The 26,675-nt window shown below is 37.0% G+C and overlaps 2 protein-coding genes across 3 annotated transcripts in view; one reads left to right on the forward strand and one right to left on the reverse strand.

The window, feature by feature from the left end:
* Nucleotides 1–26,428, forward strand: part of LOC121423164 (DNA (cytosine-5)-methyltransferase 3A-like) — a 63,047-nt gene extending 36,619 nt beyond the window's left edge. For both annotated transcript variants that reach the window (XM_041618470.1, XM_041618469.1), the window contains exons 16-21: nt 13,998–14,143; nt 15,292–15,531; nt 16,325–16,410; nt 20,347–20,422; nt 23,081–23,199; nt 25,127–26,428. In XM_041618470.1, coding sequence (XP_041474404.1) covers nt 13,998–14,143; nt 15,292–15,531; nt 16,325–16,410; nt 20,347–20,422; nt 23,081–23,199; nt 25,127–25,280 — 821 coding nt within the window. In that variant the 3' untranslated portion in view covers nt 25,281–26,428. The remainder of the gene's footprint in view (nt 1–13,997; nt 14,144–15,291; nt 15,532–16,324; nt 16,411–20,346; nt 20,423–23,080; nt 23,200–25,126) is intronic.
* On the reverse strand, nt 457–4,447 carry LOC121423166 (piggyBac transposable element-derived protein 4-like). Its single transcript, XM_041618479.1, has 2 exons — nt 3,911–4,447; nt 457–3,154 (listed from the first exon to the last, which is right to left on the reverse strand). Exons 1-2 carry the CDS (start codon nt 4,126–4,128, stop codon nt 1,507–1,509), a joined length of 1,866 nt encoding a protein of 621 aa, XP_041474413.1. The 5' UTR covers nt 4,129–4,447; the 3' UTR covers nt 457–1,506.
* Nucleotides 26,429–26,675: the final 247 nt, after the last annotated feature.

A 26,675-nucleotide genomic window follows, 5' to 3' on the forward strand; every position in this document is an offset into this window, starting at 1 on the left:
TAATTACCTTTCGTAATAATCTACGATATTTTCCAACAATGTACGATTATCGCTTGTGTGTTCGTTTCCACTCTGGCACGAAATGAAGGTATAAAAGAATGAATTATTGAGCTAAAAAGTGTTTTTCATGGTGTTAAAAATATTTCTGGTACGTTTCAAGGTGGAAAGATTCGTGTTCATATAATTAAACTTGGGAAATAATTATGCATTTCTTTGAACGATGTCCGACGATCGCTTGTTCTTGAATTCGACCAGACATTTAATAAAACAAAATATATGGAATATTAATAGATATGGGTCGTAGATTATTCGAAAAATACTTTTAAATAGTTTTAAGGCGGAAAGAATCCAATTACCTTTCGTTGTAATCTACGGCATTTTCGTGTTTGTTTCCGCTCTGGCACGAAATGAACCGAGAAATGAAGGTATAAAAAATGACATATTAGGCTAAAAAGTGTCTTAACCCTTACCCATTGGCTGTAAAACAGGTACAAATACTAACAAAACAACACCAGAACTTCTAGATGTGATTTTATCAACCATTTATTGAGTAATATAGTCAAATCATATATCAAATGAAAGGTCAAGGTTCAAACTTCAAAATGATATGAGTGAAAATGTAATTACATGTTAAGGTATGCGAATATATCCTCATTAATATTCATAAATTCATCTAAAAATTTATAATTACACACTAAAATTCAACTTTATACCAATATTTCACACCCTTCTACATTTTCATTATCTATGAAACATCTGAAATTGTTGAATTTGACATCAGAGATCATAAATCAAAAAGTAATATTAAATTTCTATGGCTAATTATTATTCAAAATAATTATATTGATAATAATACGAATATTCATGAATTTCTGAAAAATCAGAATACAAAGAAAATTAATGTAATTAAAATCCTCTTCATACTTACAATTGCAATAAAATTGCAATGGTAAGAGTCAAGTTATAGGATAAACTTAATATTTGGTTTTTAATCATCAGAGGATTGTGTAGTATGCAAATTAGGTAAAACAATTTCATGAATATTAATTTTCGGAACAATAGAAAACATAAGATTTCATGATATTTCAATAACTACAGGTCAGAAAAGATTTTTTTTTTCAAAAGTTTCTTTTAGATAAGGTAAGTAACCAGAAAGACTATTACAATAGAATATAGACATATTATAAATAATATTTAAATGACATAAATATGAATATGACCAATACCTGCAATAGAAAATAAAAGCGCAGTTACATGATCATTATGTACTGCCTCATATCATCATATCCTTCTTTACTATTTTTTCCTCACTCTATTTACTGTCAGGATGATTACAAAGAAATTAATCAATGACAGATAACTAATGTAAATAAAAATAAAATCTTGGACAAGATCAAATAAAATATCATACATTTATTAGAAAAATAAGACAGACTGACAACAAAATAATACTTACCAGACAAATCTAAACTTACCTACTGCAACAGCCCTTGGTGTTTGGAAAAGTTATTGGAGAGAAGAGGAATATTTTGGGTTGGTGTGGAAATCATAGAAGCAATTTCTATTGGTGCAGAGGTGTACTTTACAGACAGAGCATATCATTTTGGATTTATTGGCATTATTACCCTTGGACGCATAGCATACCTTACATGTTCTCCTACGACCCTCGGAATCTTCAACGGGAAGGTGCATAGCTGATGTTGCATCATGAGCCCCACTTCTTTTAGAAGCAACAGGAGTTACAGGTCTGTACAATGGAACTGGATCATCCTTCTTTATACCACCCAGTTGCATTGCCAGCTCTTCCCTGAACTGCCGCTGAAGAAAGCGGGACTTCCGCTCAAAGCCTGAAACACCGGGATGAAGTTTCTTCATCTCACAGAATAAAATATAGGAGTTAACTACAGCTATATCTACCATATGATAGAAAAGGGTCTTCCAATACTTATTTGTCTTTCGTAGAACATTATAATTTCCTATCAACTGATCGGATTTGTCAACACCCCCCATATATTTGTTATAAGCTGCAAAAGCGATTGGTTGTTTCACTTTAATTTCTTTGTGTTCCCCATTTGCCCTTGTATTCCTCGTACAGTGGGTGTTCTTATTACCAGGATGGTAGCTGGACATAACACTTATTACTTTCTTATCCTTCCATTGAATTACAACAACATCTTCATCCCTAATCCATCTCATTTCACCCCTTTCTGTGTCTTTCTCCCACTGTTTCATTGTGTCCTTGAATTCTTTTGGAAAACCCTTCCGGTTACATCTAATGGTTCCGCACGCAAAGATACCCTTACGTTTTAGGTCCTTCAATAATTGAGTTGATGTGTAGAAATTATCAATATACAACTTGTACCCTTGGTGATGAAGATCCTTACATAGTTCCATTACTACATCATAACCTAATCCATGTTTACTAGATACCGTACGTCGTCCAACGTAAACATCAAAATCATATGTATACGCATTTGAGGAGTCGGCCAGCACCCACAACTTGAACCCCCACTTAGTAGGTTTGTCCCTAATATACTGAATAAAACCGAACCTTCCCTTTGATTTTACCATCCTTTCATCTATACTAATATGTTCCCCAGGTTGATAAAGTTGTTTACAAGTTTCTTTCATATGCTTCAGGAGATAATTTACCTTACGTAGGGGGTCCTTATCACCTTCAGTATTTGGGTCCGTAATTTTGAGAAAACACAAGATCCCTTTTAGCCTATCCTTAGTTAAATATGCCCGCGCCCAGGTACCATGATATGGAAAAGATGTACTAAAATACAATTCTAAATCAGGTAAAGGTACAAGTCCCATGTAAATAAGCAGTCCGCAAAGTTGTTCCATCTCTTCTACTCCCACTGGTTTCCAGTCACCAGAAGATGTTGCATACGAAGGTTTTTCATGAATGTGTTGACGTGCATATTCATTGGTGAACATGCACAATTGTCCTAAGACCTCGATGGAGAAAAACAGCCGGAAAAAATCGATTGCCCTAGTCATCGTGGAGACACCTTGACGAGTCCTGATATTGGTGAGTACAATCCCTGGATCGCGTTTCGCCTTGAAATTGGTCAGCCGGGCTGGTGGTACCCCATCATCTACGTCATCGTAGCTCTTCCAGTTGCAGGTAGGCGTAGCAGTAGATTTCCTATAAAAATAAAAAATAAAATACAGTGAAAAATTAATATATAATCCTGTAGATGAAAATTGAGAGAAAAAATATATGATGAACTCAGTCATTACTTGTAATAAAATACTACAGTAAAAATAAAATCAAAATGAATGACAAAAAAAATAAAAAATCAACAGATAGATTTACATGATTTTATGTGAATTTGATGGGTTTATGAGATATTTTTTTTTATTAAAATGGCTTCAGAATAAAATATATAAAGTACAGATAACCAACCCCAGCCCCCACCCCCTAACAAAACATACAAAGATTTTTCATAAATATTTGAAACTCATACACCACTGCATGTAAAAAATGCTTGCCTGCACTCTCATGACTCTGCAAGGTCACAATGTATTTCAAGACGTAAAAAATGATAAAATGGGTTTATTTCCCAACTTAACTATTTTATAAAATCCATATTATTCCAAAAATTAATATTCCATACCAAATCAATCATAAAAAGTGTCAGAAAGCGATTAGAAAAGGCATAAAAGGCGTAACTAGGGCGAAAAACAGTCCCTAGCAACGGAAAATTGGCGATTGCTCGTGGTGCATTATTTAAATGTCCGACCACTTCCGGTTTTGTTTTTTGCCGATTTTAGCACTAAAACAATGAAAACGCAAAATTATATAGTGAAATTATGATTCTCCATAAAATTCTGTTCGGAAAAATGATTATGGATTCTCGGAAATAAGGAATTTGTTGCTCGAAAAATGAAAAATACGTACCGTTTTGCTGGTTTTCTCTGTGCAATTGACGTTGCGTGCTTTCGCTTACGAGACCGCCCCTGACTTGGCTGAGTCGAGGTTGATGGCTCCTCTTCATCGGATGAAAAATCATCCAAATCGTTCAAATCAGCCACATATTTTCCTGTCAGCAGGTCATCCAGATATGATTCTTCGTCAGAATCCATGCCTGACATTGTATCACTCTCGAAATCCGACATTTTGATCGCAAATTCACCGGAGGTTCAAAGTCGTCGCAGATAGTTTAGCATACAGTATGCACTGTGATTGCGTTGTACGTGCGAGTGATCGAGCTGAGCTGAGCGATCAGACACTCTTCGGAAAAATCTCCGATGTTAGCCGAAACTTATCGAGAATGCCCTTATTTGGGCATCAAAAGAAAGCTGAATGAATAAGCTTTCGAATGATGTGTATTTCATGGGGTTACGATGTCATACGAAGAGATACGAAGTGGGGAAACTTTGTTTACATCGTTCAGCGGTCATATTGACCGCTAAACGGCATGTCCAACGGGGAAGAGTTAAGAACATATGGTTTTGAAAATATTTCTGGTACGTTTCTAGGTGGAAAGATTCGTGTTCATATAATAAAACTTGCGAAATAATTACGTATTTCTTTGAACAATGTACGATAATCGCTTGTTCTTGAATTCGACCAGAAAACAAAATATATGGAACATTGACAGATAACATGTGTCCTAGATTATTCGAAATATACTTTTAAAATGGTTTTAAGGCGGAAAGAATCTAATTACCTTTCGTAATAATCTACGATATTTTCCAACAATGTACGATTATCGCTTGTGTGTTTGTTTCCACTCTGGCACGAAATGAAGGTATAAAAGAATGAAATATTGAGCTAAAAAGTGTCTTAAGAGGTTTTAAAAATATTTCTGGTACGTTTCAATGTGGAAAGATTTGTATTCATGTATCTAAACTTTACGAAATAATTATGTATTTCTTTGAACAATGTACGATAATCGTCGCAATTCGAACAGATATGTAATAAAACAAAATGTATGAAATATTAATAGATTACACGGATCCTAGATTATTCGAAATATACTTTTAAAATGGTTTTAAGGCGGAAAGAATCTAATTACCTTTCGTAATAATCTACGATATTTTCCAACAATGTACGATTATCGCTTGTGTGTTCGTTTCCACTCTGGCACGAAATGAAGGTATAAAAGAATGAATTATTGAGCTAAAAAGTGTTTTTCATGGTGTTAAAAATATTTCTGGTACGTTTCAAGGTGGAAAGATTCGTGTTCATATAATTAAACTTGCGAAATAATTATGCATTTCTTTGAACGATGTCCGACGATCGCTTGTTCTTGAATTCGACCAGACATTTAATAAAACAAAATATATGGAATATTAATAGATATGGGTCGTAGATTATTCGAAATATACTTTTAAATAGTTTTAAGGCAGAAAGAATCCAATTACCTTTCGTTGTAATCTACGGCATTTTCGTGCTTGTTTCCGCTCTGGCACGAAATGAACCGAGAAATGAAGGTATAAAAAATGACATATTAGGCTAAAAAGTGTCTTAAATGGTTTTGAAAATATTTCTGGTACGTTTCTAGGTGGAAAGATTCGTGTTCATATAATAAAACTTGCGAAATAATTACGTATTTCTTTGAACAATGTACGATAATCGCTTGTTCTTGAATTCGACCAGAAAACAAAATATATGGAACATTGACAGATAACATGTGTCCTAGATTATTCGAAAATAGTTTTAAGGCGGAAATAAAATAACTTTTCTTTTCTTCGAACAATGTACGATGATAGCTTGTTCTTGAATCCGACCCGACATGAAATGACGCAAAATATTTGGCATGTTAATAGATAAAATAGGCCGTAGATTTCTAAATAGTTATGAGGCGGAAAGCATCTGACTGCCTTTCGCAATAATCTACGGTATTTTCAAACAATGTACGATTATCGCTTGTGTGTTTATTTCTGCTCCGACACGAAATAAAGGCATAAATGTACGAAATATTGAGCCAAAAACTGTCTAATAAATGATTTTATAAATACTTCTAGTACGTTTCAAGGTGGAAGAATTCATATATATCTAAATAACCCTGCTTAAAAATTAGCTATTTCTTCCACCAATGCACGATAATCGCTTGTTCCTGTTTTAGAATGATATAATTCACCTTGCCATTAATTTGATGGTTCAAATTACAAAATTTGTGATTTTATGCCATAATATTTGATGCAAAAGTATTCAAGTAATTTCATTTCATTTTACATAATCATTGGATTATTTTGTCGCAGCAGGTAAGTGTAATGGTGCTTCTTCGCAATTCATTATGTTTCCATACTCGTGCAATGTATACACAATTAATCAATTTAGAAGCCCATTGTAACGAGTAGTCTGAAAAACGCTCAAGCGCAATGAAAAGAGCAGGATCTTTCGCAGAATAGTTATGTCCGCTACGCCCATGACCCTTCAATGATAATTAATCAATATAATCTACGTCGGATACTTTCTTTGAAAAGAACTTGCCTCGCATTATATTGTGAAAGCAAATGGCCGCTTTGATCTTTAATGACTTAAACAGCACCATTGTTAGGCATTTAATCAGTTATAATCTTAAAAGAGGATAAGAAAGAACATCCCGTGTAGTCTACTTTTTTCCCCTCTTATAATATTTTAATGCTTTTAAAAGTCATCCAACACTAGAATCTTTTTAAAAATTGTTCGGCGATTTCATGTAAACGGGGGGGGGCTGGGTGTCGAAAATTATTAGACCTATAAAATCCTGGGCACGTTGAAATCAACAAAGTATGTATAGCCCTTTGGTATAATTATGTACATATATATTTTTAGGGCGGTAATGTCAATAGGCATCTAAAAAGAATAGCTTTTTAGAAGGCGGGATTATTAGAACTTTGATTATAACTTACCTTTTGTATCGGCGTGGGGATACAAAATCTTTGCAAATTGTTAACATAATTAAAAGAAAGATAAACTTAAAAATCGGGGGGGGGGTATACAACCAAGTCCATACTAGTGAGGGCACTAATAGATTTACCCGGGCCACAATGCCTAGCTGCCCTTTCAGCTACTTTAAAAGATATGCCTCATTATATTGCTATATAACTAAGATCAGATTTCATTTGGCCTTTGTAAATGGTGCAAGCACGAAAACACGACACGAAGCGCGCTTGAATTTTCTATAAGGCATATCTTCAACAATTTTGATAGTTTTGACATTTAGAGAACGTTCGTAAATAATCAAATGAATTAAAGCTTCCATTTGTTGGGGGAGCCAGGGAGAGGGTGGGGTGTATGACATTTTGTGTCCCCTACGCTTAACTGACTTTTGGAAGGACGTGTTCTTCCCCCCCCCCCCCCCGACATGTTTGATGTCCAACTACCCAAAACATATAATGGTCGGCTTGGTCGCTATTTTTAAAATCCCGTTCTTTAAATTTTCATGATCTACTTTTCATACTTGTTTTTTTTCACATCTTTCAATTCATTGTATTTGCGTTCTTTTCTCTGTTTTTAAACTTTCTTTTGCTCTCGCGATTTTTCAAATTACATTTACAAAATTATAATAACCCGAACCACTTTTGAAATATAATGTTCGTCTGTTTATTGCGTGCTCATTGTAGTTTCATGTTGGGGTTATTTTTGCACCATTTGGAATAACGTCAACCTGGTCAGGCTTCCTGCTTTCACTCCTGTTCAAAGAATTCTTGTAATTGTTATTTTTGCCAAGAAAAGCACAAAGGTCGTCCTGACAAAAAAAACGAGATGCTAACGTAAATGTCAGTTGCCCGAACTTGTCACAATAGCTCTAATTCTATAAGGAATTAAATCTATTGTTCCTTCGCATTTTATCGTTGAGAGGATAAAAGCACATTTGCAACATATTTTGCAGCTCTAACCTTGTTGACAAATTAGACACAGAAGAAAAGCGACGCCTATTGGACAAAATTGTTAGAAAAAGACGAGATGTAAAATAATCATCAACAATTGCGTATGCATCAATTAACTAGAAATGGCACGAAAGTGGCAATGATTCTGCATGGAGTGGAAATAGAACATGTCGTCCCTTTTTCAGTCCACGTTCATTTACCGCCATGTGCTGTGTATATAGAGCAACATAAAATTCTGAACGCAAAATATATTTTGTCATATTATCATTATATATGTATTACTGTTTTTTTAAATCCCCTTGCCCGCCATCCGGGGTAGGAGGATGGGCGGCGGCAGGGTAATTTTGATTACGGGGAGGAGTAACTTTTTTTGTATACTTAATTTCATATCGGGTCGGATCAAGAACAAGCAATAATTGCATGTTGTTAGAAGATGTAGATATTATAGCGTAGTGCGAATTATATTCTTTCCGTTCCAAAACTCTTCAGAAGTATATTTTTAATAATTCAAGATCTTTATGAACTCGATATTTGTCAATTTTATATCGCCATTTTATGTCGGTTCGGATCTCTTTCCGATTCGAAACCTTTTAGAAGTATCAGCTAGATCGAAACTCTGTATATAGGTATATCTATGATTTTCTTAAAGTCGACCATCATTTTATAACGGGTCGGACCAAGAACAACAATCGTATGTTGTTGGAAGATATAGGTATTCATAGCCCAACAAAAATCAATTATTTCCACATCGAAAGTCTTAAAATATATTTTTATTGACAGAGGATATCTTTTAACTCGATATTCCATACTGAAATACTTTCATCTCATGTCGGATTGGATCAAGAATAAGAAATTTTGCGACTTTTAATCCATTAAAATATTGCCTTTTTGACTTTGTCGGGAAAATTAGTCATTTCATTTTTTTCTGACAGAACATGGGTTCGTCCATATACAGAAATATCAGTTATTTAAATGGTTTGCACTCGCATTAAATTTAAAATCATGCGTGATCGATCCTGCATTAATTTGAGATGTTTGTAACTCCATTTCATTTGCCTTTCCGATATTGCCGGGAAAGTGTCATTTATGTTCTCAGAGAACATGAATTCAGTCCTAAAGATATATGAAATTTATCTTAAATTGTTTGCACCTCAAAACAATCGCTCTTACATCAACACATGATCAATCGGAAATGATGGCGAAAATCAAAGAACGACAGAGATATTCCATGCATCCAACAATGGAATCGGTTCGCGAAATACGCAGTAGCACCCATTCATCATGTTCATAATAAAATATAGAGGGTGAAGAGTTTCCTCATTTGAATAACAACATGCGGCACTAAAAAAAAGGATTGTCACATGTATCAGTTCCCATTATGTGTGTAATGGCCCTAGCCTATTTATTCACAAAATGTTGCTAAACTAAAAAAAAATAGGCCTCAAATGATTGGATTTATCAAATACTGCAGTATGGAAATTACAATGAGTATCATACAGTTTCACTTTTTTTTCAAAAGTTAGATGTTTTGTATGGGGATGTCATCTGGATCCCAAGCGTTTTCTTTTTCTTCATTCGATGTTTTTTTAATAAGAAAAAAACTATGGACTACTAAACCGCACATCCGGGTTTTTTTTATTATTGTTCCTGCTCGAAATGATATAGAGCGATCAAAAGACGGCGTTTGTAATTTGCATTCGACCCTTAACGCCCCCGCAATCCCCCCTCTGCGTGTGGTCTTTAGCGTCACTAGGGAATTGTTAACGCACTATAGAAAACTGGTGGATGAAAGGCTGATCGGATTTAATCCCGTGCCTAGAAAGACAGTATTGAAGATCCTTGATACTGAAAAGCACTGATTTTTATACCGAGACTTAAACCTCGGTCACATTTGATCTACGGCAGCCGTAAGGCGAATTAAAACAGCCGTTTATTCATTTGTTTTATATACAAACCACCTATATGCAGCTGGTTCAAAAATGTTAAAACGGCTGTTTCCGACTCGCCGTACAGCCGCCATAGAGCAAATGTGACCGAGGTATAAATGGTAAAAAAAAATTGACAAGCAAAAAAAAAGTCTTCACATAGGAGAGGGGTCACTTATGGCTCGTCAGGGATCACTTTGGACTCGTCAGGGGGGGGGGCAGGGATACGTCACTTGCATGTGTTGTGACTCGTCAGGGGGGGGGGGACAGTAGCCCCCGCCCCCCCCCCCCCTTATTAGGTTCGCTAATGGTGCTGATCGTTGACTTTGGCCGGTTTATTAGGTCCGGTAAGAGGTAAAAGGTTGGAATAAAAATTTTAAACGTCTCAGATTAATTGAAAATCGTTCGAGACAGAAATTATTTCAAAATTGTTTTGATTTGGAAATTATATTGAAATAATTTAATTTCCTTTGAGAATAAACTCTCTCCTAAAAAGAAGTACAATTCACGTATCTTTTCAATTAAGTCAGAAATATAAGTCCTAAATACATTAGATAAATGATCTCAACTGTCAGATCACAGCTCATAATCGATCGGAACGTATTTCAAAATTGTTTTGAGGTGGAAATTATATAGAATTTTTTTCAGATACCATAAGCTCTTTTTCCTGAAATAAATATTATTCGCTTATCTTTCCAATAAAAGGGAAATACGTTGGAATAAAAGTACTCAACATCTTAGTCTTAGATTAATGCACGATCGTTCGAGACATATTTTTGAAACTGTTTTGAAGTGGAAATTATATATCATGAAATCAGTTAAAACCTTCCAATGTAAACTTTTATTCTCCTGGAAGAAATACAATTCGCGTATTTTTCCAAAAAAGTCCAACAGAAGCAGATTGCGTTCCCAATAATTTTCTAGAATCAAGAGTGCCTACAATATCAAAAATTCGGCATAAGTTAAACAAAAAACCCAACATAAATATACCCAAACAATTTATACGATGTCAGAAACAAAATCGAAATGTCAAAAAATCAAAACAAAAATATCATAAAAGGAAGTATTTCAAACCAACATAAAAAGTAAGGCAGTATGTCTAACAAAAGAAAAAGAAGTAGACATTTTGTTGATTTGCGATTTAGCGTGTTTAATGATATGGCGTCATTATCATTCTCCAAAATTTAGTTTGCCGTTGATATCAATGTTCGCACTAATTTAGTTACATTCAGGCATCATATTCATATTGTGTCATTTTATCTGGCCTCTGTCAGAAAAAATAAATGTTCTAAAAATATTAATCTTCCGTGGCAAAGATGAATAGGCCTACCCCTCTAGTTATACACTCTTGGCGGACATTATCCGGCGAGTTGGATGATATAGGCCTATTCATACCAAGATGTCTCAAACTATGGCCTTAATAGAGGTAAAAAAAAACTATGCATGGGTACCATTCGTGCAACTGCTCGATCATTAAAGGAAACCATAACCCAAGAAAAGAAGTAATTTTATTGGAAAGAGTAAAATGAGAGGAACAATTTAAAAAAAGTTTCATCAAAATCGGTTATGAAATAAGCAAGTTATAGGAGTTTGAAAACTCTTGTTGTACTTTCTATGGGCATCCTCAAATTGGCAAACGTGCTTCAAAATGGCTGATTTTGTGGACAACTCTCCATTTGTTTTGTACACAAATTTTCAGATTTTCCTCATTATCTTTCAAATTGCATCTTGCCTCCTTCTGAGCGTAACATATGTCATGGGAAAATATAATCCACACCATATATGTCAAGGTCAAGAGGAGATAATGTGAAATATGTAAAATAAAGGGGAAAATCTGAAAATATGTGTACAAAACAAATGGAGAGTTGTCCACAAAATCAGCCATTTTGAAGCACGTTTGCCAATTTGAGGATCTACATAGTAAGTACAACAAGACTTTTTAATCTTCCATAACTTGCTTATTTTATAACCGATTTTTATGAAACTTTTTTTAAATTGTTCCTCTCATTTTACTCTTTCCAATAAGATTGCTTCTCTTCTTGGGTTTTGGTTTCCTTTAATATTCTTTTTAAACGAACGGTTTGTCTTGCGCTTCTTGATTTTCATGCTCGGGAATTAATATTTTTGTCAGTGCCAAGAAGCAACGTTGACGTTCGGATAAAACGGGATAAAATAGGCGTGTAATCCATCTGTATCCGGTCCCAAAATCATACGTTAAAAAAAGTCATTAATTCAACTTATTTTTCATGTGTGAATCTTCCGTGTCAATCTCAATTCGAAAGCTGCAACATTTTCGAAATCGGCAGTATTTCTATTGATGGCGTTAATTTTCAGTTCAGTTCGTTGACAACGGAAACTGTTGAGAACCATCGACTTATCGATATCGAGAATTTTTGTCACATTCATAATTATGCGCACGTGTTGATCTGTAGTACTCGGTCGCCATGCGACACGATGCGGCCGAGCATATTCTATCGCTAGCTAGCTGTAGTCATTTCCAATAGAGCGTGCTTGCATGAAATGCTTCGATACGGACATAAAAGAGGAACGCCTTTCATTACCATGCTTTTAAATATAATAATTTGAAGTCGAGTAGCACGACAAGTGGAACTAGTACAGGCACCACGACGTACATGTTTACTCTTCATTCCGGGTCTTCATTCCAGAGCGAGTCGCGGAATTGAAGGCTAGCCGTGGCCGGCGCGGGGTGAGATTGCCTTTGCGAATTTTGATAGAAATGGGGGGCAGCGACAGCGCAGCTAGCAGCCGCTAGCTGCCGCTAGATGCAGCGAGCTGAGGATTAGATCTATAATCAAATGTAACATAAAGTATGACAGCGAGCGGCAGCAGGCACAGGGGGAGCTGCAAGAGCGGATGTGAGTTCTATTGTGCTTTAATTATCGCAGCTAGCTGCCGCTGGCCGACGCTATTATCCCGTCTTAGAGTGTGCAAGCGTACGCTCGCGGGGTGCACGCTGCCAATGCAATATGGATGGGCTCCCTAAGGGTGGGCTATAAATGGGTGATTTTTTGGTTTTACTGTGGCAACAGATTTTTTTGTGTTCCTTTTACCTTATCTCAATATGAAATGGCAATTTTTTTTTCTTCGGTCCAAGAAGAAAGTGTGCTGGGCCAAAATTCAAAGTGGCTGCCAAAGCCCCCGCTCCCCCCCCAAAAAAAATCACATATTTGTCCGCAACTTCTTTATTTGGTGGGGTGGTCTTTTTCTCTGGTTTTTGTGTCCATTCATGTTTTGGGGCAGGCAATTTGTTTTTCCTAAAATTAGTGCTTTTAAACCATTATTTGTATAGTTAAAATGTGATTTTACTTAAATTTACAAATTTTTAGAGCCCCTTTTCAGCCAAAAAGTAGGTTTTATTCTCTTGTGGTTCTTGGATATTAGATGATACCAGTTGAACAGTAGCAAGCAGCTTCATATAGCTATATTTCTTTTATTCCTCTAAATTGGGTTTTACGGACATTTGCGAAATATACTATAATTCATTTTGTTGATACCTATTTTCACTGTTTCTATTATAACTATGTTATTGTTTTGTTATATATTACCTTTGTATATCGTATATTTTGAAATTCTGATATTGATGTGAATGCAGAAAATGAAATAAAATCAATCAAACTGAAATTGTCAGAGCAGTAATCAATTGGACATTTTACCCACATGTATTATGATATTGTAATTGTAAATGTCGTATGTAACCATTGTAATCTGTAAGGATATATTTTTCAGTGATAATGAATTTGTAAGGCTATATGTCACTGCAAATAGATAATCACATGTTATTGTTGCCTAAATATTCAGTGATTTTATCAGTGGAATTATATTTCACTTGACCTTTTGACCTTTGACCTTGCAAGGTATGTTGTTATCATTGTTATTGTTGATTTGTTTGACGTCCCCTGTGCCTAGCAGGAAAAGGCGAGCTGAAACACTGATCGGCAGGTCTCTCCCAATATAAATGATATCACTAGATATATTTGGGGTGTGTTTGTGTCTACTGTACCTCTTAAAGGACAAATCAAGCAAAAAATCCATTTGACCTTTCCTTTTCAACCTTTGACCTTAACATTGATCTGTATGTTATTGTTTAAGGAGTTTGGTTTGTATGTGGAATGTTCCTATGCATCTAAAGTGAGTGAGGAGGCCATCACTGTGTCTGCTGTACATTTCGAGGGACAGATCAACCATATGTTCATGATTTTCCCCCTTTGACTTTGCCAGGTATGCTCGTGTTGAAGGAGCTTGGTTTTGATGTGGAGTGTTACTATGCATCTGAAGTGAGTGAGGAGGCCATCACTGTGTCTACTGTACGTCTGAAGGGACAGATCAAACAGATTGGTGATGTTCAGAAGATCACCCCTAAGGAGGTAGGATAAACAATAACAACAAAATATTTTAGAGAGAGAGAGAAAAAAAGGTAGCAGCAGTCTTATATTAACTCAAACATTAGAAACAAGTGTTTTATGGAACTATGAAAATTTCAAATGGAATGATTAATTTGTTGGGTGATAAAGACAAGAAAAAAAGATATTCATTATGACAAGTCTCAAATGATACCACAAGAGTTACACACGCTACTGCTGTGTGAAGTAAAAAAAAAAGTTCTTAAACTCTGAACCAAGAGGTACAGGGCTCAAATCCCACCTTGGCTTTGATGTCCTGTAGCAAAGCATTTGTCTACATTTGCCACTCTCCACCCAGGTGTAAATGGGTACCTGATATTCTCAAGCTCAAGTTACTAGCTCTGGGGTCCGTTGCAGAAAGAGTTGTGTTTAAACGTCAGAAAATCAATTACAAGTCCCAAATGCATGCTATTGATTGTTTGAAAATCAAGTTATGCGGGATTTTTAGAGTCGCGATTGATTGCAACTCTTTCTGCAATGGGCCCCTGAAGCATCATGAGCATCACGGCATTCAGTGTATGAGTGAGATCCAAGTGGTAATTTACTACAATATCTAAAGGCTTTATGCAAAGTATTAAGGATTTTTGTAAGAGTCTCAGAGACTTGTCCTGCATGACACTTTTGAATTTCCATCCATTGGAATTCATATTTGTAAAAGAAATGTGAATGTATGGCTCTTGATTTTGTTTAATACATGTAAGTACATATTTGTAGCAAGATGAATTTAGTTTTTTATGATAGTCAAGCAGTCTATAGACCAAGAGACATACAAATCATTTGGTTAAGATGAAAATGAATATGAAAAATCCATATTTTATTATTAGAAATAGAAATCTGAGAATAGAGATTCTTTATTCAGAAAATTCATGTTTCCTAAATGATTGTGGGCTCCGCTGCCACTATGCAGCCCCAGATCGACGAGGCTCTAATCCTTAAAATGTTCAACGCCAAACAGGGTAGCAGCAACTCCCGTCTTTTTATGTCTTTTGATCTGACGTGGCTGGAGTTTGAACCCCCGACCTTCGGGTTGTGAGACGGATGCTCTACCAACTGAGCCAACACACCAGCTAGTGTGTTGTGCTATTGATGGTGATTTTTAAATTTGTTTCCAGCTCAAATTGTGGGGACCCTTCGACCTTCTCATTGGCGGTAGCCCATGCAACGACCTCTCCATTGTCAATCCTGCCAGAAAGGGCCTCGGTGGAGGGACGGGCCTCCTCTTCTTTGATTTCTACCGGATCTTGCGTGACCTTCAGCCCCTTCCTGATGACCCTCGACCTTTCTTCTGGCTGTTTGAGAACGTGGTGTTCATGGGACGTAAGGATAAGTTTAACATCTGCAGGTTCCTTCAGGTGAGTGTTGTTGTCTGTTCATGTGTAACTCATATTTGCTCTGTCTTTGTGTTTATATATTATTTTCCTTGTTTTATACTCATTTCATTTTTTTTTTTTTCTATGAAAACCATTGTCTTTATTTATTTTCATTCACTGTTTTTTTATTTCTGTATATGTCATGTTTATGATAATGTACATTTGACAGGGATGACTTGTAAAGCAGGCCATTTGGCTTGAATGGGACAACCCTGTCTTTTAAAGAAAACATGAATAAATAAATATTTGTTTGATCTATTTCTTTACCTGTGTTTTGTTTAGGGATTTTCTGCTTTACCAATCAAAGTTGTCATTCTACATTTTCAGCATATTTTTCAATTATTGAAAGTTAGAAACACAAATTTGTTGTCCAAATTGGCCTGTTATAGATAAGTATCCCACTTTTTTTTCATTGCCTATTGAGTATCGCTATAAGAAAAATAATCAAATTGGGTTTATACTTGTTAAGTATATGGACTGGCAACTTAACAAAATAACATTAAAAAAATAAAGGGTGTTTGTATAGCACATATGTCCACCTTGTTAGCAAAGTGCTCAAGGCACTCCTCTATCACCCCAGCTGAAAGCTAGTCTACCATTTCCGATGCTCACATCCTTTTACCCAATGTGCTTAATAGGCCCTGTGGTTAGGCAGTGATCTCCATTGCCGAGTCTCTTGGCAAGGAATTAAAGCCATAAGTCCTCTGCTTCATAACTTAACGTGTTTGCTCTGCGTGAGTTGCAATAACCATCACTGTTTGTTCATGTTTGTCAGTGTAATCCTGTGATGATAGATTCACGTCACATGTCGCCCACCCACAGAGCCAGGTACTACTGGGGAAACCTACCAGGAATGCATCGGTAAGAAACTTCAATTGGTGTTGAGCTGTTGGTGCTGACCATTTATTTAAAACATAAACCAAAATATTTTGAAAGCTGATATAAAAATGGTGGCAAACTCACATTGTGTGAAAACAGTCATCTAATTTCTGTAGAGAACTGTTTCTAGGCAACAGAAGCCTATAAGCTAGGCGGAGGCTGCAGTTATTGTCTTTGCTGTTATGCTGAACGTAAACGATACATTTGATCTGGCGAAGACTACGCATTCCACCACCTATACACTCCCGTCTTGCCTTGGATGTTGTTATCGACTTTGAACTGACGCCATTTTTTTGTACGAAAAATTTTCATGCATGTTTGAGAAGAAATAAATCGAACCAATTAGAAATACGTTGGAAAGAAGAAGGTAATGCATAAGTCATGTGACATGATGTCACTATCTTCATCCACAATGGCGAGTATGAGAACACGCGAGAGTTGGGATCATGCTGCCGATAAACTCCGCATTCCTAGTGGAAAATTTTGAGACCTTGCAAGAATCTGCTATTCGTAGCATTATTGACGACAGGAGGGATGTGGAAAAAGCAAAATCTACCAGGCAATCCCTTTGTGTACCGACAATATCTTCAATTTGTATGATTTGAAATCGTTGGCACACTACAACAATACAGGTACCGGTACGGATCCCGGCACCACGACACGTCGAACTATGAGATGAAAACATGAATATTGATTGGGCAGACGGGAGTGTATAGGCGGTGGATGCTAACGCAGCCACAATGTGTAGTCTTTGCCAGATCAGACATATCGCTTGCGTTCAGCTAAACAGCAAAGACAATAACTGCAGCCTCAGCCTAGATTATTGGCTAAGGCAACAGACGATTGCTACCTGTGTCAAACATTTGAATTTTTTTTTTCTAAGTCGTCTTCAAAATTTAGGTATTTAAGGTTCGAGGTTTAAGCTTTACTTACCTCGACAAATTTCATCACTCTGTCAATCAACAGGGGAATGGGTTTGAATCCCAGGCACGGCATTATTTTTCTTGGCAAGAAATTTTATCCAAATTGTGCTGCACTCAACCCAGGTGAGGTGAGAGGGTACCTGACAGGAATTACCGTAAGTAACGGTCTATTAACCGCACCTTTTTCTCGGCGGGTTAGAAGCAAAAGTGGGGGTGCGGTTTATACACGGTGACGGGTCTGAGCCAGCCCGTTGTAACCCTTCCCGCACATTACGATGTCTGCCAGTTCACAACACATCGAGTGGCCGGGCGTAGCCGCCCAGGCAATGTTGTTTAGAGGGGTATGAGCCGCGGGTAATGGGAAGCGATTATTACGATCTTAATCAAATATTGTCCATAACAAACGCACCCACCTTCATGACACTAATTTTGACTTTATTCTCAATTCAAAGTAGCGAAGTTCCCTGGCTAAGTTCAAAGAGAAGCCAAGCACACTCGGTAATATTTTGTCACCGCTGAGCGAGAGTTGACTGATGAGTGAGGAGCTGATCGAGCTTGCGTTGTATTGTGGTTATAGTGCGACTTAAGCTGGCGCTATTCATCTTAACCCCTCCCCTCCAAAGTCCTGTTTCGTGCCAGCTTAATTTTTTCTTTTCCGTTTGCTTTTCATAAGATACCATGTAAACCACGCACAAGAGACAGCACGAAGCCGTTAAAAACTACTGGAAAAAATGCGAATTTTTTTTCGTTTCTTGAACCTTTCTGTAATCCCATATCCAAAATTCATGCTAAGAGCAAATTTCTGAAAGCGATTGTGAGATTGTGATGCAAGAAATGTGAATGTTTCTTCCTCCTACGCCGGGAAAGACACAGATCATAATTTGATAAGAAGCTGGTACTGTATGTAGTTTGCAATGTACAAGAACGGCAGTGCTGTGTGTAAACTGTGAGGTGAGTGAGTGTGTAAGTTGCCAATATTGTCTTGACCAATCTTTCTTGCAAACTTTTGTAGATGAATTGGTCAAGAACAGCAGATTTCCGCATACCGTTAATTTCTTTGGATGCTTTGAAATCTTTAACTTAGTTTTTGTTTCTTCGTTCCAAAAATATGCATGTAAATGCAAGAAGGATTTTTTTTTTGTCCAAAGTTGGGGGTGCGATTTATAGTCAGTTACTTACAGTAATTCCCTAATTAATTAGTTTACAACTCGTCATATGGAGATTGAATTTACAACGTGGAAAATGTAATTTGTCCATTAATAAAAATCTTTGGAAGGACTTATTTCGTATTTTAAGATTATTGAAAATGCAAACAGAAAATGCAATATTTGCTCATAGAATATGTAAGTTTTTTGTCTCACCTGCGAAGCAGAGTGAGACTATAGGCGCCGCTTTTCCGACGGCGGCGGCGGCATCAACATCAAATCTTAACCTGAGGTTAAGTTTTTGAAATGACGTCATAACTTAGAAAGTATATGGACCTAGTTAATAAAACTTGGCCATAAGGTTAATCAAGTATTACTGAACATCCTATTAGAGTTTCATGTCACATGACCAAGGTCAAAGGTCATTTAGGGTCAATGAACTTAGACCATGTTGGAGGGATCAACATCGAAATCTTAACCTGAGGTTAAGTTTTTGAAATGTCATCATAACTTAAAAAATATATGGACCTAGTTCATGAAACTTGGACATAAGGTTAATCAAGTATCACTGAACATCCTGCACGAGTTTCACGTCACATGACCAAGGTCAATGAACTTTGGCCGAATTGCGGATATCTGTTGAATTCTCATCATAACTTTGAAAGTTTATGGATCTGATTCATGAAACTTGGACATAATAGTAATCAAGCATCACTGAACATTTTGTGCAAGTTTCAGGTCTCATGATTAAGGTCAAAGGTCATTTAGGGTCAATGAACTTTGGCCGAATTGGGGGTATCTGTTGAATTACCATCATAACTTTGAAAGTTTATTGGTCTAGTTCATTAAACTTGGATATTATAGTAATCAAGTATCTCTGAACATCCTGTGCGCATTTCAGGTCACATGACCAAGGTCAAAGGTCAATGAACTTTGGCCGAACTGGGTGTATCTGTTGAATTCCCATCATAACTTTGAAAGTTTATGGATCTGATTCATGAAACTTGGACATAATAGTAATCAAGCATCACTGAACATTTTATGCAAGTTTCAGGTCTCATGATTAAGGTCAAAGGTCATTTAGGGTCAATGAACTTTGGCCGAATTGGGGATATCTGTTGAATTCCCATCATAACTTTGAAAGTTTATGGATCTGATTCATGAAACTTGGACATAATAGTAACCAAGCATCACTGAACATTTTATGCAAGTTTCAGGTCTCATGATTAAGGTCAAAGGTCATTTAGGGTCAATGAACTTTGGCCGAATTGTGGGTATCTGTTGAATTACCATCATAACTTTGAAAGTTTATTGATCTAGTTCATTAAACTTGGACATTATAGTAATCAAGTATCACTGAACATCCTGTGCGCGTTTCAGGTCACATGACCAAGGTCAAAGGTCAATGAACTTTGGCCGAATTGGGTTATCTGTTGAATTACCATCATAACTTTGAAAGTTTATGGATCTGATTCATGAAACTTGTACATAAGAGTAATCAAGTATCACTGAACATCCTGTTCGAGTTTCAGGTCACATGATCAAGGTCACAGGTCATGTAAGGTCAATGAACTTTGGCCATGTTGGGGTTTTTTGTTGAATAACCATCATATCTCTGTAAGTTTATTGGTCTAGTTCATAAAAAGTGGACATGAGAGTAACCATGTATCACTGAACATCTTGTGCGAGTTAGAGTAGTATTCAAAGTCAGCACTGCTGCTATATTGAACCGCGTGATGCAGGTGAGACGGCCAGAGGCATTCCACTTGTCTAAATTTGGGGCCAGAAAGCTTGCATTTCTAAGCATGAGATCTAACCGCGATACTTGTACGTTGTGCTGTTTCTTCCAGGCCATATGTTGCTGGAGCTGACAATCCCCTGTACCTTCAAGAATGTCTGGAACCACACTGTGATAGACAAGCTCAGGTATGTAGCAAGAATTAATGATCCTATTGACAAACCCCTATGCCCTCAAGAATGCTTTGAGTTACACTGTGATAGACAAGGTCAGGTATGTAGCAAGAAGCGCCATGGTGTAGCGGTTCTGACTCTTGCCTTGTAATCAGAGGGTCGTGTGTACGAATCCCACCATGGCCTAGCGTCCTTTGGCAAGGCGTCATTCCACAATTTGCCACTCTCCACCCAGGTGTTAAACGGTACTCAGTAGGATGCGAAAGCCTATGTAGTATGACTAGCAAATGAGTCTTGGAACTCTTGTTGGAATGCTCCCCAAGGAGTGGAGAATGTTCATACATTGTATGAATGTCTAGAGCCACACTGGTAAGCAAGCTCAGGTATGTAGCAAGACTTTGTGATCCTCTAACCAAAAAATACTTGACAATCCCTATGCCTTCAAGAATGCTTTGAGCCACATTGTGATAGACAAGCTCAGGTATGTAGCAAGACCTTGTGATCCTCTAACCAAAAAATACTTGACAATCCCTATGCATTCAAGAATGCTTTGAGCCACATTGTGATAGACAAGCTCAGGTATGTAGCAAGACCTTGTGATCCTCTAACCAAAAAATACTTGACAATCCCTATGCATTCAAGAATGCTTTGAGCCACACTGTGATAGACAAGCTCAGGTATGTAGCAAGACCTTGTGATCCTCTAAAATAATATGGTTACTTGACAATCCCCTTTGCTTTCAAGAATGTCTAGAGCCACACTGTGATAAGCAAGCTCAGGTACGTAGCAAGACTTTGTGATCCTCTTAACCAAAAATTACTTGACAATCCCTATGCCTTCAAGTATGCTTTGAGCCACACTGTGATAGACAAGCTCAGGTATGTAGCAAGACTTTGTGATCCTCTAACCAAAAAATACTTGACAATCCCTATGCATTCAAGAATGCTTTGAGCCACACTGTGATAGACAAGCTCAGGTATGTAGCAAGACCTTGTGATCCTCTAAACCCAAATGATTACTTGACAATCCCTATGCGTTCAAGAATGCTTTGAGCCACACTGTGATAGACAAGCTCAGGTATGTAGCAAGACTTTGTGATCCTCTAACCAAAAAATACTTGACAATCCCTATGCATTCAAGAATGCTTTGAGCCACACTGTGATAGACAAGCTCAGGTATGTAGCAAGACCTTGTGATCCTCTAAAATAATATGGTTACTTGACAATCCCCTTTGCCTTCAAGAATGCTTTGAGTCACACTGTGATCAGCAAGCTCAGGTACGTGTAGCAAGACTGTGTGATCCTCTAACCAAAAATTACTTGACAATCCCCTATGCCTTAAAAAGTGCCTTGAACCACACTGCAATAGACAAGCTTAGGTATGTATAAAAAAGAGTTTGTGATCCCTCCAAACCCTTTGCAGGCAGTCACACCGATAAGACCGACTCCAGATGGATCAAAGCTAGGACGTTATGTTGAATGGCAAACCACTGGCAAAATTTGGAGTTAGATTTGTTGGTGTGACGGTACCATAACAGTTACTTGACATGTGTCCATTGCAGAGGGAGTTGTGTTTGATTGCAGTGCAAGATATCAGATGCAATTTCTAAATATGCTCTTCTGATTGGTTAAAATAATTAAGTTGCACTTGATATTTGAAGATTGATGGCAACTTTTTCTGCAACAAGCACAAGATGATTATATTGGATGGTTTAGAATGGGATACCAGAAATATTGACCAAGGTAACTGCAAATGTATTTGTGTTTGAATGCAATTCAGGATGTCAAATGCAGTTCTAAATTGGTTATAAATCAAGTTGTATTTGAGTTTTGTCTCGCCTACCAGATGTGAAGGCGAGATTAAGGGATCCAAATGTCGTCTGTTGTCCGTTCATCACAAACCTTATGACACATTACTCTGCAACCTCAAGTCACTTTTCACTAAAACTTGGATTGTCGATGTAGTTATGAGACCTGCATGTCATGCTGCAGTCGGAGGTCACATGATAAGGTCAAAGGTCATTTTCAGGTCAACGTTATAGTTTCCGTGCAAGACTCTCTTGTGACATATAACTCTGCAACAGTAAATCACTTTTCAACCAAACTTGGATGGTAGATGTACTTACGGGTCCTCCATGCTATTGTGTTGGGAAGTCACATGGTATGGTAAAAGTTCATTTTGAGGTCAACATTAAAGTTTACATGCAAGACTCTTATGAAAAGTGTTATTCCATCCCAGTCATTTCACAATGAAGTTTCAATACAATTTCATTTCATGCCCTCGAAAATCACAATATTCCTGGTATTTTCATAAGTGGGCGAAACACAAAATCGCTTTTGCCTTGTTGAATATGCAATTTTACTGTGCCTCTTTGTTTTGACTGGCCCAAGATCAATGTTTTATTTGCCTGTTTAAGTTGTAATATGTATTGTATTTGTAGTCGATGATCATAATATTGCAGATGTTGTCTTTTGTGATAGAAGTGGGTTCTTACCCACACAATCTTCCTCTATGGGAATCTGTTTTAATGGTCATTATATGCAGGTGGCTGTCATAGACAGGTTCTTATAAACACAATATGCCTCCATGGGAATCGTTTCTGTAGGTATGTGGCTGCTATAGAGATGTGTCCACTAACACAGGTTTGACTGTATATGTGTTTTCATTTGGCAGTTTTCCAAGGTTGGGACTATTACAACCAATGCCAACTCCATCCCACAGACCAAAGATGCAATCTTGCCTGTTATTATGAATGGCAGAGAAGACGGACTCTGGTCAACAGAGTTAGAAAGGTAATTTAAAGATAAATTCCAGTATTGGTAACGATCTCAAAATTACTTTTTACAGAATCTAATATAATGACCACCCAAGTGTCTGTTTGTATGAATAAAAAATATGTGCCAAAGGATTTTGGAAGAAATTGTGTAATTGCTGAGAAATAAGCAAAATAAGCGCGGATTCGGTCACTTCCGTCGGGTCTTTATTCCAGCAATAATAATGCACTGTCCCACGTGTGCCTTTCTATGTTGGTTATCTTCAGTGTGAACATTTTTCAGCGTAGATTTCAAGATTTCACAAAGTTCAGTTTATGTAACTGTACCAGATCTAGATCCTCGATGATATACTGACAATTAAGCCTGGTTTACAGACTTTCTCATGAAATCAGTGTTTACTGCAACTACTGGCATTTCTCTTTAAGCATTATTTCATTTTTGACCAGCCACCCCAAACCAAGCAATAAGTCACCCAAAATGAATTTTGAGATTTTCATTGATCTTGAAATACATGTAGCACGTCCTAAGCCTTAAAGTGATATATACCGTAAGTAACGGTGTATTAACCGCACCTTTTTCTCGGCGGGATAGAAGCAAAAGTCGGGGGTGCGGTTTATACACGGTGACGGGTCTGAGCCAGGCCACCGTAACCCCTCCCATACATGTACGATGTCTGCCAGTTCACAACACATCGAATGGCCGGCGTAGCCGCCCAGACAATGTCGTTTAGAGGGGTATGAGCCGCGGGTAATGGGAAGTGAATTACGATCTTAATTAAATGTTGTCCATAACAAACGCACCCACCTTCATGACACTAATTTTGACTTTATTCTTGATTCAAAGTAGTGAAGTTCCCTGGCTAATTTGAAAGAAACGCCAAGCACACTCGGTAATATTTTGTGAGCGAGAGTTGAATGAGCTTAGAGATTGCGTTGTAATGTGGTTATAGTGCGACTTAAGCTGGCGCTATTCAAAGTCCCATTTCGCGCCAGCTTTTTTTTTTTCCTTCCTGTTTGCTTTTCAGAAGATACCATGTAAACCACGCACGAGAGAGACAGCACGAAGCCGTAAAAAACAACTGGGAAAAATGTCAATTTCTTTGTTTCTTGAACCTTCCTATAATCCCGTATCCAAAATTCATGCTAAGACATCAAATTTCTGAAAGTGATTGTGAGGTTACGATGCAAGAAATGTGAATGTTTGTTCCTCCTACGCTGGGAAAGACAGATCATAATTTGATAAGATGTACTGGCATGACTGGTACTGTATCGTAGTTTGCAATGTAATGGCAGTGCTGTGTGTGTGTACACTGTGACTGTGAGGTGAGTGAGTGTGTAAATTGCCAATATTGTCGGGACCGTTCTTTCTTTCTAACATTTGTAGATGAATTGATCAAGAACAGCAGATTCCGCGTACCGGTAATCTCTTTGGATACTTTGAATTTTAAAAACTTAGATTTTGTTTCTTTGTACTTCAAATATGCATGTAAATGTGAGAAGAATTTTTTTTTTTTTTTTTTTTAGTCCAAAGTTGGGGGTGCGGTTAATACACCATTACTTACGGTAACTTATCAGAATTGATCAATAGTATCCCACCCAAGTAATGGATTGAATGCAGAAGAAAGTTTAGATTGATTCACTCAAGCATGAGATGAACAGAATGTGCAATCTCAATGAAACTTCCAAGCAGTCTGCAGAAAAGGGTGTCAAAGAAACTCTTGTATCTTGTCTTTTATTCAACTTTACAACTTCATATTTTGGCAGTTTAAGGAAGAAGAAGGGATAGAGGGATTGGGTTTCATTGATCTGGCACTGCACAGTGGCTGCTGGGCCCATGATCATTTAGGGAAAATGAATTTTGGAAGTATTTCTATTATTTCAGATTTCTTTTTTGAACAATAAGATATAGATTTTTAAAAACGAAATCTTTCTTGTCTTCATTTCAGATTGTTTGGATTCCCGGAGCATTACACCGATATCGGCAACCTTGGTCGCGCGGCTCGTCAGAAACTCCTCGGTAAGGCATGGAGTGTTCCCGTCATCAAACACCTGATGGCGCCACTCAAAGACTACTTCGCATGCAGCGGACAGAAAGAATAAGGTCAAAGGCTGTTCATCCTGTGTGATTGGATTTGAATATGGAGACCAAGTATCTATATATTTGCTTTCACTGAACTTTGGAAAAGAGAATCCGGTAAGTTACTTTATTAAATAGAATGTGGATTTGATTACTGTACTACTCAAAGACCGGTTTATATGCAGCAGACAGGAAGAACAAGGTTTAAGGTTGTTCATCCTGTATTAGATTTGAGCATTTGAATTGAGGAAGGGATAACTATTTGTACTTTGCATAAACCTCAGGGCCTGTATTCTGAAGTCGGATTTAATTGAAACTCTGGTTTTAAGTTGTGGTTTAACTATGGAAAGCCAGTTGTTATATAAATCTCTAACAGTCGAGTTTCAATGTGTCAGCTCATTTGACTCCTAAAACATTATTAATTGCCGAGGAAGGATAAGTACAACAATTGTCTTCACCATTGAATAATTAGTGAAGAGCACTGTTAACATGAGAAGCATTCACTGTAAACAAAAGTTTCAAACGTTTGGCTTCCCATAATTTTAGCACAGAGTTATACCACGGTCTAAGTTAAACCCGACTTCAGAATACGGGCCCAGGAGCTTAAATGATTCAGTTGTCTAGAAGCCTGGTTTTGTTTTTTGTCCCACTTTTGATGCCTGTAAAGTATTCAAAGCTCTGAAGTCTTCCAGTCTCAAGGACTTTTCAAGTCCAAAGTCTTTAGCATGTGTACTTTTAATTCCACTAAACTTCAGGTAAATGAAGTCTTGTTCTCACAAAGTCTGTGTTTGATTTGTGTCCCACTTAATGCATGCAGTGGCCAGCAATTGATGTTTCAAGTAAAAAGAGTTTTATAGCAAGTGTACATTCAATTCTTCAAACTTCAGGATAATGGAATCTGCAGTTGCCTGTTTACCAAATGTGTTGATGGGATTTTTTTTGCAGGAGTTTCTGCATTTTATTCATAAATCAACAAATGAAAATATAATGATACAATAACAATCACATAAATGAGTACATTTTTGTGTGACAATCGAAAATATAAATAATGAATAAGGCTGAAAAATACATAAATAAAGCATGTAAAATAGTAAAGTGGATAAAAATTTCTGTGCAAGAGCTACATGTAACTGTTATGTAGTGTGACTATCTTGCCAACATATAGTAAATATTGATTAGCATATTGATTACAGAAAAAAATAATTCTTTACAGGACCTCAAGAAAAATGGAAATCAATGAGTTACTTCTTCACAAGAGGGTTTGTGATGTCAGGTACATGCATGGAACTAACAGACAGTATTTAAATGTTTCAAATTTAGTGTCAGTGATCATTAATTAGGACTTAAAGGGCGTGAAATGTGTGTTAAATTTCATGCATCTTCAGGAATTAAAAAAATACTTTTAATCACTTGTTAGT

Source organism: Lytechinus variegatus, chromosome 10 (assembly GCF_018143015.1).
Source record: "Lytechinus variegatus isolate NC3 chromosome 10, Lvar_3.0, whole genome shotgun sequence".
In the NCBI taxonomy this organism is placed as follows: Eukaryota; Metazoa; Echinodermata; class Echinoidea; order Temnopleuroida; family Toxopneustidae; genus Lytechinus; species Lytechinus variegatus.